The following is a 16,043-nucleotide window of genomic DNA, read 5'->3' on the forward strand; positions in this document are numbered from 1 at the left end:
GTTCCAGAAAAACATACGTTTTTACCTTAAATCTTGCTTACAGCAGTTTTGTAAATTGTACGTTTATTCATTTATATGTTGTGCCAAAAATCGAACCCAGTGCCTCACACATGCTAGGCAAGCGCTCTACCACTGAGCCACAACCCCAGCCCATCAGCATTTTAATAAGTGAGATCTGCCAGGTGGAGTAGGAACTGTAGTCCATTGTCATCCCTGCCCCCCAAAACACCTCAAGTCTTTATTAAGTTGCCCAGGCTAGACTTGAACTTCCTGCCTCAGTCCCCTCAAGTTGCTGGGATTACAGGCAATGTGTTACCATGTCTGGCAGATTAGTACTTTTTATGTACTCTAAATGATAGAGCTGGCTTTCTCCTTCATAATGATAAACCTCAATGTATATGCTGCTATTTAAGTGAAAGAGACGGAAGTAGATGATCTGGTAAAGCTAGTTAGGGTGTTACTCAGATGTCCGTGTGATGACTTAGCTCAGTCTCTCTCAACTTCCCACTGAGCCAGATCACTTTTTATTGCAGCTGCCAACAGCACCTGCCCTACATCAGCCACTGAAAGTGCCTCCTCCAGACATTTTCAGATGCTTCTAGTTGAGAACCACTGTTGATCCCTTCATATTCTAAAATTGTGAATTTCATGCAGGAAAGGCACCAGCTGGATTAGTGATAGATGAAAAGGAAGATACCTCACTTTTCTAATATGCTGGGCCAGTGGAACACAGAGATGATGAAAGTGCATGCTCTGGGGGAGCTCAAAGTTTAGGAGAGATACTTTTTTTTGTTAAGTATTACAAGTTATAGGAAAGGTAGCACGTAAACAGAAGAATGGCTTCATGGGTATTCTGGAAGCTTTTTGAGCAAGGGGAGAGAAATGTATGAGGTGTAATCTGTAAGGTAGTGTGCCAGGCAGATAGCATAGTAATGTACTGTACCCAATATAGTTATGGTCCCTTACAGACATGATTTAATCACTAAGTGAAGAAGAATACTAATGCTAAAGAATAAAATTGGTGGGCTGGGGATGTGGCTCAAGCGGTAGCGCGCTCTCCTGGCATGCGTGCGGCCCGGGTTCGATCCTCAGCACCACATACAAAGATGTTGTGTCCGCCGAAAACTAAAAAATAAATATTAAAATTCTCTCTTAAAAAAAAAAAAAAAGAATAAAATTGGTGCATGTGTTAAGAAGGAATGGTACAAAGCAGTAGAATGAGTTGCACAGCCCTATATAAAGGCCAGCTGAAATTTCCTTTCTGTAGTTTGCTGCTCAGCATACTTGGTGAAGGAAAGAAGACCACAAGATGCACAGAGAGGCAGGCTGATTATTCCTGTTTAAATAGCCTAAAAATTGTCAAGATCTCCCATACAAGTTTTAATTTTTGGTATAAAAGCACTGCAGAAACAGTAGAATAATTTTTAGTTGTCTTTATTAGAAAATGAAACAAATTAGTTATAAAAACCTTTGCTCCAAATAGATACTATGTATCTTACAAATGTTGCTTGGCTTTGTGTTTTAAAGATTACTATAGAAATTATTTCTAATATCATAAATAAATGATTATTCTTCCTCAGGGGTTGATTTTATAGTGCAGTATTTACAAAAACCGAATAAGTGAAAAAACAACAGTTTATACATCTGTACCATTTAGGACAAAATGTGTTAACTTTGTGTAGTGTTGCTTGTATAACAGCAAATAAAACCATTTAAGATTACAGTTGTTTTTTTTTTTTTTTAAACAAGGGTAGTAAAACCTTTAGAACACCACAACGTACATTTCATGTGCCTCTCTGACATTAACATGCAAAAACAAAGCTATTTGTTAAAATAGACTTATTTTTGCTCCAACTATGTAAACGTGAATTTGTTTACATTTTAAGCTCAATAACTTTGAAGGCATTATGTTGAAAATGAAAATAATTTAAAACAATATTCAACACTGCAACCCAAGGCTAATAGCAACTCTTGTGCCACTGTGAAGTCAAGATGTTTAAGCAAAATATACGAAAAAGAAGGAAAACATTCTAAGGTGTAGAACATCAATTTTTTTCAATTATGACAGACTGTGCATGTGTGTTTCAGAGTTAAAAAATCTGGAAAATACTAATTTGTTGTTGGCATCCTCCATGTCTAGGCAGGTGCAGGTGAATCACCTATATGAACACAAAATTGATGATAGAAAAGTGACCAAACATTTTATAAATTGGTTGTTATATCTAATTGGGCAAATTATGCATCTTAAAGTTACACTGTCTTGTCTTTTGACAACCCAGGTTAACACAAGTGACAATGGACATCATTTGAGTAATTCAAAGTACATTGGTTAGTGATAATTAGGGAAACAAAAGCAATTCCACTCCTAAATACTTTAAATTTATCTCATGATATATACTGTAAAGAGCAGTTTTTGAACAACTGTGCCTCATAAACAGTGAGTGTCTGCTGCCAACAACTCCAACTTACATGGGAAGAGTTACACAGAAAGTGTTCTTACCAATAGCTACTCCTAAATGGAGCTGCTACTTTTTGTATATTTTCAATAAAGTTATTTACATCTGTAACAAGGATTCCACTATTTTCAAAGACTTCTTTTGAGACAGTAGGCTTATCTGTGAAGAAAAAAATTAGTGAAAAATATCAAATAGGATGTTCTTAATAACATCTTACGTACAAGGTGGGAAATAAAAGGAAAAATGTCTGGTTCAATGTTAGAAAAAGATAAGCTGCATCCATGGGAGTGGAAGAAGGGAAGGAACACTGACAACAGTGACAACTCCTGCAGCTTTTAAATAAACTTGAACCATAACCCCCCTTCTGGCCTTATGTGCATTTGTCAGAACATGTCATACTAAAGTTTGTTCCTGGCTGTCTGATGTGGAAGTTTTATCTACCTTTATCGTAGTTATACACTACTGGGAAGGACATTTCTAGAGCCAACCTATTTCCGCATTAAGTAATGGAAATTAAAACTTAGCATGTGAACTTACCTGTTAGGAAGACAGCAAATCTGGCCTCAACATGCTGAATTTGCAGGTTTATCAAACATTTCAAAATTTCTGCTTTTGTTGGAGTTCGAGAGTCACAGTGGTGATAGTGAAGCAATTCGATGATATTTGCACTCTGATATGATTTCAATATTAAATTCTTTTTATGCGCAATTGAATCCATTCTGGAAAATACATAGGAATGTTTTTTAATATTTATTTTTTAGTTTTCGGCAGACATAACATCTTTGTTTGTATGTGGTGCTGAGGATCGAACCTGGACCGCACGCATGCCAGGCTAGTGCGCTACCACTTGAGCCACAACCCCAGCCCACATAGGAATGTTAATCACTAAATTAAGATTCAGTTATTTTCAACTGTTTCACTCCTAGGACTTTTTCTTATCCTTTGTTTTAACCAGTTGTTATAACTCAAACTCATGAGAGATCCAGCTCTTTGCTTCTCAAATGTTCTTTATTATGACACAACTTGGCCTCCTAGAAGTCACTGTCACTATTGTAATGACTTTGTAAATATAAGATTATAAATTTGGGCCTCATTCCATGCCAGAGAGACATTGTACATTTATCTACTACCACTTTAAATTGTGTGGCCTAGAGCAAGTCTTTCATTGATTTGTAGTGGGCCTTTCTGCCTGCATTAAATATTTGTTTGCCAACAGATCTCTTAAAATAGACAAATACACGACAACAGTGAAATGCCTTACAATCCTTATTACACATATAGAGCACAATTTTTCGTATCTCTGTATATCTAAAATGTCTATTCCATAACCATTAACTTTGTTAAAACTATGTAGTTTTCTTACATATCTCAAAAACCTATTACTACCTGTTTTCTTCCTCTTTTAGAGGAAAATGCATCCTTACGTATTAATAACTTACAGGTATGATATGGCTCTTAAGAGCTTTAATGCACTTCTAGTTTAATGATTGAAGTTTAAAATTTCCCTTAAAACTGCTGATCAACAAGATCCTCTGAACCTGGTTCCATTCCCTCTGGATTGCTCAGACCTCAGAACTCTATCTGCTTTGCCAGCTAGCTCCTCTGTCAAGGGAAAACCTTTCCTGAAATTTGTTATTTCTCCCTCCTTTAAAGATTCCATACCTCATACAATTTGTTATGCTTATTCCTACTTTGTTGGAAAAAGCAGTATGGTAAAAGAGGTAAATAAACTCACTTCAAACCTGATGACTTCTTAACCTTGGAATAGTTTTTCTACTTTCTAGGTGAAGTTTCAAAGAGACAATGGATGTAAAGCGCCTACCAGTACTTGACATCTTCAACAGTTAACAATATTTGTCCAATCAACACTTTTCTACTCTGCCTCCCAGCCCACTCTTCTTCCTGTCTCAGAAGAACTGAGAGGCATACCTTAGATAGGTAGGAACATCCATAGGCCTCAGAACTCTCTAGCCATGGAATCAAAATTTTCTATGAGTAAATATCTAACCCACAAATAATTATTTTTATAATTGATGGTAGTCGAGCCAGAATCAAACTATAGAGTTTTTATGACTTCTGTTAACCTAGAGAAGTGCATGGCTTGATACTGTTTACAGCTTCCATTATTGGATGTCCTGCTACAAAAACAATACATCAGCTAGACATCAAACCTAAAAACCATGATCAAAGTGGCAACTCATCAGGCTGCAATGTTTGGAGGGACACTAGAGCACACAGAGCACAAGGGCATTTCTATGCCCACCCGAAAGTACTTACCTTATGTCTTCCTTTAGCTTTTTATTTTCTCTGTAGTGAAGTAACCATTTCCATCTTCCATTTCCATTTAGTTTTTCCAGAATTTTGACAATATCCTTCAGTTGAACTGTAGAATAAGTGTGGCGAGAGATCATAAGTAAAAAAATTAGATCCGTGGTTGGGTATATAACCACCATTACCACTGAAGTGGTTGGGCAGCATCCACTCTCACAAAGGCACAACCTATTGCCCCTTCAACACCTACGTATACTACAATATGAAAGAACTGTGTAGAGACGAGGGCATGGTGGTCTGCAAGTAAAAGCTTGACTGGACAAGCCACACAATAAAAAAGGAGGAGTCCTGTGCTGTAGGAACAAGGCAGGTCGAGTTTCATAAACACAAAAATCTACCAATAGTTTTAACCCCAGTTTCCATGCAGAATTCATGCTTCAGCAGATAATTAATCTCATCCAGAAGTAGTATCCACATTGAATTCTAATGAGAAGATGAGTCAGGTTTGGATTACACATAAAAGTGTGTGCCATGAGAGATGTAAACTCTGTGGGAAAGTTCAAGGAGATGGTTACAAAATATGACTTATGGAAAACAGGGCTGATTCTAAGCAAAATTATTATAGAGCAGACTTGATTTGGCAAGTGAAGGGGTTAAATACAAAAACCTTAAATTTGTATAAATGGGAGTTTGGCCATATCAAGAAGGATCTCAGAAGCAGGTTTGGTGATAAAGATAATTAGGTAAAAACAGGTTAAGAGCACTACCATGAAAATTACTATATAAAAAGTGCTTAGTATAGTATTTGACAGGAACTAAAAATCCTCAAAAGGTGGCAACTGAAATTCTTTAGTTGATAATTTCTGCTATGATAGTATTTGGGTCACTAGGTGAGAAGAAATGGACTTGACTAGATTTCAAAGGAAGGAAAATAAAAGACCAACCTAATGTTAAATGTTCTAATATTTTGTCATCTGATATCATGAAGCCTCCTGTGCGAAACAGCTCTTGGTAGGTGTCGTTAACAACATCTTCAGGGCTGTCTATTCCAGCAAAGATGACACTGGGGAAATGCTTCAGTTTCAGCAGAAAAGGAATCTGTTAGACAGAAAAGGGCCCTGTGAAGAGAGGCACACTAGGCACATTTTCCTATCCACGGGTTTCAAGGTCCAGGAACAGGTGAAAATACATTTGGACTACTGACTGGTAACCGGTTGTGCACGAAGGACTGTTTCTAAGCTCGTCATCAGCAGCTAACTCTTAAAGTTAGTTAAATAAAGAGGTCTCAACGGTTGGGGGAAATAATTGTTCTTGAGGGAAGGTACATCTGAGGCTTTGAGAAGCTGTGAAGTAATCAGCAGATCACATAAATTCAGTCTTGTCTCCAGCTCACAGATAGGTGTCAGTATTGCCAGGCTAATGTCACTGCCTACTGACAAGCAGGATTATGCACCTAGCTATGTCCATAAACTGGATCTTCTGGGAATAAGCAATCACATTTTGTCAACTAGAAGGTAAATATAATAACAGAGTTCAGAAAATATTTCCAAGTCCTTCAAAAGCAAGATTTTTAGACATCATGTGATATAGATTTATCTCAAGTGAGAAAATTTAGCAATCTTTCACCTCTTCATAATTTTCCCTTAGATAATGCAGACAGTTTCTTAACACTATGAAACTTCCTCTGCCCTACAAATAACCTTGGTGAAATGAGTTTTCCACAGTGCACACATCACCTTATTCCTATTATCTTTCCACTTAAAGGCCCAATGGTTGTAATGTGTTCTTTCCCTACAGAGAAAGGCAGGCATGAGTCTGATATTACAGGAACAACTTCAGTTCCTGGGAATACATTTCTTTGAAAGAAAGATTCCAAACCTACCTGATGCAAATGTGATGATAAATCTTCGTTTCTGATGATGATTATTAGCTTATCATTCTCTCTGTGAAAAGCCTGACAGAAATGCTGAGGTTCAATTTCTGTATGGCCTCCTTTCCTCAGAATGTTCTGAAAGATTTACAAACAGCCATTAAAAAAGGATACTTATGGGCTGGGGATGTGGCTCAAGTGGTAGTGCACTCGCCTGGCATGTACGAGGTACTGGGTTCAATCCTCAGCACCATATGAAAAGAAAAATAAAGATAATATGTCCACCTAAAACTAAAAAAATAAATACATAAAAAAGGATACTTGCACAGAACTATCTTATAGCTTATAAAAATAAGCCATCAATATCTAAAACTAACAAATAAAGCCATAAAAAAGCACATCCTTTTGCTAAATTATATCTTAACAAAGGAACAGAAAGAGCAATTGGTCTTGTTAAATAAGCTTTTATATATATAGAAGAAATGACTCTTATTTATCACCACAACTGGATTTAGAAGTTTATTTCAAAAGTAAAGTAATTTGTAATCTTTTATTGTCCATGAAGTATCAAAAATGGATGTTTTAAAATCTACATAAGTTTCTTCAAGGGAATAAAGATATCTTGGGGATACCAGATTTTTAAGTGCCACCTCTAGCCAAAACATGTTAAACTTGAAAAACAAAAACCTGTGCATTCCTTTATCACTAACTAGAACTGATTCAGAGTCAGTGGTCCTTTGGATTTACATCTTTGAATATGATGCATGATACAGTTTAAACTGCAAGTGCTTGTGAGGCACAGCTGTGACATGGCTTACTGTTATCACATAGAATAGCTAGACTGGGAAGGTAAAATGTGTGTTATCAAGGAACCTCAACCCTGTCTCCCCTCCTGACTTGATCAATTTCTGTCGAAATCAATTTCTGTTGAAGGATTTTGGATTTTCACTGTACATCCTTGTTATATCCAAAACACTCATGACAATCATTGATACTTCCTCTTTAAAAATAGAGTATAACTTGAACGGAGCACGGTGGTGGCACACCTGTAATCCCAGCGGCTTGGGAGGCTGAGACAGGAGGATCCTGAGTTCAAAGCCAGCCTCCGTAAAAGCCAGGTGCTAAGCAACTCAGTGAGAGTTTCTAAATAAAACACAAAATGGGGCTGAGGATGTGGCTCAGTGATCGAGTACCCCCGAGTTCAATCCCTGGTACCAAAAGAAAAAAAAAAAAAAAAAAACTTGGACCTTTTGGCCTTGGATCCCAAAACAACCGAAATCACACTCAAAATGAATATGCTTTTTTAAAAAACCTACTGAAATAAGTATACATTTTGTCCTTTATTTACTAATAAACAATTAGAAAGAATACATTTTCATTACTGAAATAATTCATGTGGCATTCTGGGCTCTTCTGTCATGTACTCTAATTTCAATAATAATAAAGGTCCTTGCAGATCCTCCTTTTACATATAAACAGAAATTAATGCTTCAGAATTGTCCACAACAGAATTATTCAGGATACATTCTGAGCTTTAATAACATCTTCTTGATAGTACATTATTCAAGTTTATTTTAGCATGTATCCATTTGAAGATTTTTACTTTGCAAGAAATTTATTACTTTCTGTTATTAACAATGGCCACATGATAAAATATCATGAAACAATGTATGTATTATAGAAGGCATGTCATCTAGAAGTACTCCTCCTACAAATAAAATGCATTAGTAAGATCTGCCTTTGGCATGAAAATCAGTATCATCTGCCCTGAAAAGGAAGTGAAAACTAAGATGATTGCTTTGTTGCTTTTGAGAAGATAAATATTTTGCCCACTGTGACAAAACAGATACATGACACGGTCATGATGCCAACTCAGCTGATTCCCCATTCAGTACATGTCTGTCTGGATATTTCCAGATTGCTTTGAAGAACAAACACCTTCAGAAAGACTGAGGTCATTCAGTATTTTTTCTTTTCAATTACACTCCTACCCAAAATGGGAAGGAACTTGGAACAGACAAGTGGGTGGGGACACAACAAAATCAAATCTAGCAGCCATTTATTAAGAACCTTTGAGAACAGAAGGATCCTTGGTGGGGGGAAGGAAGAAACAAAACAGTTATGCTAAAAAAACAGATTCCACAAATTTGGAAAAAATTTAAATAATTTGACATTTAAATAACAAAATTTAAATATAGGTGCCAATTTACAGAAAAATAAATGTGACTCACACAACAATGTGTTCAAGTTAGCCCTGTTACCTCGATTTTCCCCAATCTCTTCTCCATTTGCTGAAAAGATCTCTCTAAAAGGTAATGTGCTGCTTATTTATCTTTTTAAAATATTTTTTCAGTGGCCACAGGATAGTCTAAACGTATTAAAGTGACTGAATGAGGCCTTTCCTCACATGGCCCCTTCTCAAGTATCCAAACACATTCCATCACAGTAAACTTTAGATACCAACTGTGCTAATCAGCCCCTCTTCTCTGGCTCCCCAGTGCCCCACATACTTCTCCACTAAAGCACTGAGACCTTTGAATCTGCCCTCACTGGCCAGACTGCCAGCTACTGAGCTTTGTGTTTTCTTCTCCAGGGCCTCATGTAACTATTTACCAACTTGGCACCTAACTGAGATTAGCAGAGCAAATCAAAAATGTTTATGCAGCTCAAAAAGAGGTCACTGTGCTTATCTGAACATCCTCAGATGTTGCAAAGGGGTGGAGGGCGGGGAGTGAGTGAGTTAAGAGTTCCTTAGTGGGGGCTGGAGTTGTGGCTCAGCGGTAGAGCACTCACCTAGCACATCGGGGCACTGGGTTCAATCCTCAGCACCACATAAAAATAAATAAATAAAATAAAACTATTGTGTCCAACTATAAAAACTAAAAAAAAATATTTTTTTAAAAAAGAGTTCCTTAGTGATTCAATACACATCGATTTACCATGTGGCAGATACTCTATAGTTAAAATCACAGGAAGTGATGGCATGGTTAAATCAGAGACAGATCTAGCCGAGCATTTAGAACCAATGCATTTAATGTCTACCTCTTACATGGTGCAGTGGTCTGCTCAGCTGAATGCTCTGCATCAATTCCTTAGAAAAGACCTCCCCAACCAGGCCCCTCATCCTGAAAACATGGGCAAAGCACCAGCATCACTGTGTTTGCCATAGCCTTTTATCAATTTGCATGGTTCTTTTATCGGTATTTTTTTTTTTTTTTTTGTCCTGTTACATTGTAAGGATCTTGACAAAAAGACAATACTTTTCACTCTCACCAACAAATGCTGGGACTGTACATACTGAATAAGACTGTTCTGTCATCTGAAAGCAACTTTCTGTTACAAGGGTTGGGGGGTGGGGGAGCAGCTGGTAAGTTTGGGGCCCAGCTCTGGCAAGTGCCCCAAGCAAGGGTCTGATCACAAAGGGGACAGTGGGAATGACAGTATGTCAAGAAGTCAAGACAAGGGGAACACCAGATATGAAAGACTAGCACAAACTTGGTGGTGCAGGATTGGAACAAAAGCAAGAACTCATTTTTGCTTTTTATGCAGAGATGCAAATATATATTGGTGTGTATATATATAAAATTTCCTGGCTCTCTGTGCTAAGAGGTCCTAGAAGAAGTGACACTCAATGGCACTGAGTTTACCCAGTGCCCAGACCTTAGTTCTAAATACAGTACTTTACTAAAAAAAAAAATTCGTGGCTCCTTGGAGAAACTGCTGACTTCAATGCTGGGGCAGAGTAAACATAAGACAAACCTGGAACGTGGGGCTGCACCACAAAGTAAGAAAGTGCACAAAGAATTACTGAAGACTTGTCAAGAGGACACAGAAACCAGCTTATGGGAACTCCCATTGGTAGGCCTGAGTATTAAAATAATGAAGGAGGGGCTGGGATTGTGGCTCCCTGGTAGAGTGCTCACCTAGCATGTTCAAGGCCCTGGGTTTGATCCTCAGCACCACTTAAAAAAAGCAAATAAATAAAATAAAGGTATTGTGTCCAACTACAACTAAAAAATAAATATTTAAAAATAAATTAATAAAATAATGAAGGAACAGATAGTAATCCTTTTAGTATAAAATGGTCCAATATGCCACACTGATATATGAAAGCAAATGAATGAACAAAAAAATGGGAAAGAAGGGAAAGGTCTACTATGCAGAATGCCAACTAATAAATGAAGAAGGAATGACAGAATTAGAATACCATCAGGTGGTAAGCAACCATCAGAGCAATAACTGATTCAGGCAAAAATCATCAATGGATGTTAAATAGGGTGGGTGAAGGTATGATGAGAAAGTGAATTATTTATAAAGTGTCAACGCTTATTAATTATTACAACCTGCTAATTAACTGTACAACAGAGAAATGTGACAGATCATTTTAACCATGTAGAAAAGCTAATACATTAGTAAAGGCACAAACTGCTTTCTAATACAATGCACTGAGAAGATCACAACATTGGATTTGGATTTTCTTACCTTAAATGCTTAAATCATGTGGACATAACAAGTAAATGCAAATCAGAGGAAACTCTATCAAATAACTAGCTTTAAAGTCTTTAAAGCCAAGGCCATAAAAAATAAAGAACAAGACAGGAACTGTTTCAGATTAAAGACACAAGCATACACCTGTGATCCTACAATGGGTCTGTGGAACAGATGGCTAACTTCCCAAGTTTTAGGGTCATACTGTGACTATATAGAAGAATACTCTGTACCCCAATATATAAATTAAATATCAAGGGTAATGGAACACTGTATGCCATTTTCAAATGGTTCAGAAATATTAATATTGCAGTATTTAGGTGAAGAGTACTATTTCTATAATCTTCATGTAAACTTTTGAATTATTTAAAAAATAAATGGTGTCAATATGTCAGATCGAAGTTCTGAAAGAATAAAATGAAAAACCTAATGGTAATCAAGACAGATTCTGGCTCCTTCCAAATCAGAATTTTACCAACATTATATTACTTAAATTAAAGGACTATGTAGTCATAGGTATCCTTATGATCAAATTTAAAAAGGTATCCTGTGGAGCTGGGGATGTAGCTCAGTGGTAGAACCCTTGCCTCACAGGCCCTCAGCACCACATGGATGGATGGATGGATGGATGGATGGATGGATGGAAGGAAGGAAGGAAGGAAGGAAGGAAATTGTGTCCATCTACAACTAAGAAAATGTTAAAAAAAAAAAAAAGACATCCTAAACCAAAAGAAGTTCCTGTCAATGATTCATACTACTAAGAGAAACACAGGTAATAATTTCTGAAAAACCCATATTTTATCATTGGAAATGTTTGTATATACATTTGAACATGGGATTGTGTACACTGGTAACGTGAAAATTAGTCTTTGCACCAATTTTTTAATAACATATAAATCATCAAATATTCTTGTAGAAAAACATTTAGTTTTCAGATAAAGACTAAAAGCTATGAACCCCCCCCAAAAAAAAACCACCCCATACCATGATTTCTCTTTGAAGCCAAAACATTATTTTGAACACTAGTTCTAAAATAAACTAAAATTAGAAGGCAATCAATAACACAATGCGTTAAGAATAAGCTGACAACTTTACCTTTGTTCTTAAAAAGAATGATTTTTCTTCTGTTTCAACAAGGTAGAACAGGAAGGGACTCTTACAAGCTTCTTTCATAACGCTTTTTAGTTTGACATGCAAGCTGGCACACAAGTCTGTAATCATGTCTTCATAGGAGGCTGACTGTCTTGGAAGAGATGGATACATGTCTTGGGACATGGCTTCTCCAGAAGCCACATTTAACTCTTTATCTTGTAAAACAACTTGGTTGTTATTCATCATCACCTTATTGAATTCAGCATATTCATTAAGAATAAGTGAAATATCATTCCGAGATTCTTTCAAAGTGCTATTATATTTCAGTTTGTTGAGGTGAAATGAAACACTCTGATTCTTTTGAGAATTCGTAAGATTTCCGTTGTGATTACATCTCTCCTTCCAAAAGGAGTAAGTGCTGTCCATATGGTTGGGTGTATGGCCTCTTCTGTGCTGACTCGGCTGTCTGGCATCTGGATGCATAATTGTTACCAGAATGGGGCTTCTGCTCTTGGATGCAGGATGCAGAACTGGGGCCTTGGATATTTTTGTCAAAGGTAAAGTTCCAACCATGATCTGGGTAGGTGATTCCTTTGGAAAGATGTTGGGGGAAGAGGCAGGTTTCTTAGAATCCTCCTTCTTCTTTACTATTTGTTTAATTTTATGTGCAAAACGCAGATATTCCAGATCTAATGTGTTTTGGGTGAGGTCATCTGCCACTTGCCAAGTGCTTGTCCAGGAGCTGAGCAGGCTGCAGTTTGCAGCAAAACTTGGTTGCCTCTTCAGGCTATGCAAAGTTCTAGATGTACCTTTGAATTCTTTTGTTATAGTAAAGTTAGCATAGGTCCGGGGGATACCATGGAGATCTCGAATTTGGACATAGCATGGCACACACTTATCTTCTTGCTTTAATCCAATGGACCTGTTTCTTGAAGGAATGCTAGTCTCCAGCTCTGGAACTCTATTATAACCCCAAGCTTCATTATCACTATTGTTTGAGTTCAAGGAAGATTCATAACTATTTTTTACAACATCCTCTTTTTTGCTGGTGTGACTACTTCTCAAAGTGCATGAATCTTCCATGTCTAATTTGGGATTTCTACAGTCATCAAGAAAGTCTTGATCAGAGTCTCCAGAAAGTGGTTCGTAATGCATGCCTGAATTCACCCTCATCTTTGTCTCTCCACCCCGAGTTTCAAAATCAGCCTCAGCCCTGTATTCCTCACTAGGGATCTTATTGTCAATATGCTCTTTAGAGATTCCACAAACAAGAGAGTCAGATGAAGCAGAAGTCTCTTTACTGATACTTTCACTGTTGTCTGCTGCATTCTGGTTTGAACCAGAATACATAGGAAAAAATCCACCATTCAACAGATCCTTTATCTCACATGTTGCCATATCCTGCGACATGTGGATTTTTTGTTCAACTTTTGTTGAAGATGTAGAGTTAGACTGAAGGCTGACAGTACCTAGATCTATACTTTCTTCAGGTGACTCAGCTTTAGTCTCACTATTCTTAAGTAAATTGGCCATTCTGACTACTGATATTTCCTGTGTTTGAAACCCTGGCTCCACATTTCCTGGTTGTGTACAATGGGTGAATGTAGTGCTATCTGAGGAAGAACCAAGCTTTGGGCTCTCTGGGGGCATGTATGTCTGTATAACACCAGCTCTATCAATGGAGGCAGAGTCCATGGACTTCACCTGCATGTACCCTCCACTATCTGTTTTCAAATCACTGTCAAAAAGATTTTTTGTAATGCTTTTAGGGTTGGTCTTTTGTTTTAATGAAACATTTACTATTCCACTTAGAGCAGTTGTAGAAACCAATCTGTCAGCCGAAGACTTATTTTCAACAATCTTTTTAGGACTAAGTGGAGGTTCACTGGACTCTAAGACAAGATGTTTTAAGTCCAAATTTCTATTCTCTATGCTAATTGGCTGCAGTGGATTTCCTGATTTTACCAGTTTTTCGACAGAAGGCTTGAAGTTACCTCTGTATCTGGCAGCTGAGGCAGACTTGGCTAGTGCTGCATCACAGCACTGCACCTTTTCTGAGAAAGGGAAACCTTCATTATGCTCATTTGGGACAGTTCCCTCAGTTACTTTACCAGGAAGGATTGGTCTACCTTTTCTTCCTGGATTATTGATTAACATTAGAGGCATTTCAGCAGAAAGCTGAGTTTGTTGTACTTGAGTTAAGTCACTCTGTCCCACTGGATGGTTAGGACTAACAAAAGAATTTTCTTTTTCTGTTACAGCTAAATCTCCTGAACCAATCTGGGACAATTTGTTACTTTTCTCACACTGTATACCATGAACTTCTAAACTACATGGAGACACAGCCTGAGAAGGTCGTGTTTCTTTGGTTGGTACTGGGGGATGGGGACTAGAAGGTGGTGACACTTCTTCAATTAGAGAATCAAAGGGGAAATCAGAAGTAACGTTAATTTCTTCTGCAATCTCAAGGGTACAATTTTCTTTAGAAAGTATTAAAGTAACCGGCTGTAAACTATCACTTTTTCTTTCCTTATTTTCTAGTGGTTCTTCTGGTACCACAGGACACACTGACATATAATTAGCTGAACTAATTTCTCTGTTTTCCACAAGGGTTACCTCTTCTGGCTCAACTATTTCTTCAGCTATATCCTGAAGTTCTAAATTTGATACTGGGGCCTTCTGAAGTTGCTCTATTTCACCAGCTGCCATTTCTTCCTTGGGACTTGTAGGTGATGATATTGTTAGAGTTAGGTCAATATCAGAATCTTCCTCTGACAATTCCAGTCTGGTCTCTTCCCTACCCATAGATGGGCTAATTTGTTGGGCAAATACCGAAGTAAACGACTCCACATTTGTATTTTCATGATTTAGATTACTCTTGTTATTCTTCCTTATTTCTAAAGAGCCATCTGACATAGTAATTCTTGGTGGAATACAGTTAAGAGAATACCCTTTTCCCAAGGTGGCTGAGGCTGATGATGAGACTACTTCAACCTGGGATGGCTCTATAATCTCTTCTGAAGATATGCTAAAGACACGTTGAGTCTGCAAACTGCAATCTTGAGAGCCTTTCATTTCTTCACTAGGTAATGTATAACTAGAACTTTTGACTAAGGCTAATGCTTCCATTATCGATGTTTTCTTGGATGGTGGTGATGAGACTGGAAGAGGCTTCTCTTTCTGTAATGAACACAGTTCTTGAGCAAGTGTCTCTCTATTAACTGAGGAGGCACAAAGGTGGTTAGTGGCTTTCTGTCCTGACACTGCAAGAGATGGAACATCCCTAAGATCTTGTGTTTGTACTTTTTCCAATGCAGATATGGGATGTCTAGGACTTGTAGGAGGAGACACTTGTTTCATCAGCTCTGTATCAAAGGCTGTGGGTTTATCAGGTCTATTTACTTCTGAATATATTGGTACACAGGCATTTTTTTCAAAAGTGGGAGTAACTGGTTCCAGATTAATCATCACATACCCCATATTATCATCTGTCCTTTCCAAGGAAGACTGACATTCACTGTTTATGGGGCTGCTATGCTGGGTAAGGTCCTGTAAAGTACCTGTTTTTGTCTGCATTGATGCATGACCTACATCAACTTTGTTTTCAAGGGTGTCGTATACAGACTTTTGACGTACTATCGAGTGACTATTGGCCCCATTATAAGTGGTGGTGAATGTGGCTTGTGTAACTGTATCATTATAAGAAGCCACTCTAGTATTATCATCTAACTGAAAGGTTTTTTCTTCACCAGAAATAGAAGGTCCATTAGTTTGCATACTTTCAATACCAGAAAGCACAAGATTAGAAGTCTCTAGATCTGATGATTCTTGTTTGGCTTTCTCTCCAATTACCTGAAATGACAAAA

General features: G+C 37.5%; 1 protein-coding gene across 1 annotated transcript in view; it reads right to left on the reverse strand.

Moving 5' to 3' along the window:
* Nucleotides 1-1,418: 1,418 nt before the first annotated feature.
* Nucleotides 1,419-16,043, reverse strand: part of TASOR2 (transcription activation suppressor family member 2) — a 62,502-nt gene continuing 47,877 nt past the window's right edge. Inside the window, exons 18-23 of the mRNA XM_081297800.1 lie at nt 12,181-16,029; nt 6,610-6,735; nt 5,672-5,825; nt 4,734-4,839; nt 2,994-3,175; nt 1,419-2,615 (exon numbers count right to left, since the gene is read on the reverse strand). Of these exons, the coding sequence (XP_081153926.1) occupies nt 2,497-2,615; nt 2,994-3,175; nt 4,734-4,839; nt 5,672-5,825; nt 6,610-6,735; nt 12,181-16,029 (4,536 nt within the window). The 3' untranslated portion in view covers nt 1,419-2,496. The remainder of the gene's footprint in view (nt 2,616-2,993; nt 3,176-4,733; nt 4,840-5,671; nt 5,826-6,609; nt 6,736-12,180; nt 16,030-16,043) is intronic.

The sequence above is a fragment of the Spermophilus citellus genome, assembly GCF_964194105.1.
Source record: "Spermophilus citellus genome assembly, chromosome: 6".
Classification (NCBI taxonomy): Eukaryota; Metazoa; Chordata; class Mammalia; order Rodentia; family Sciuridae; genus Spermophilus; species Spermophilus citellus.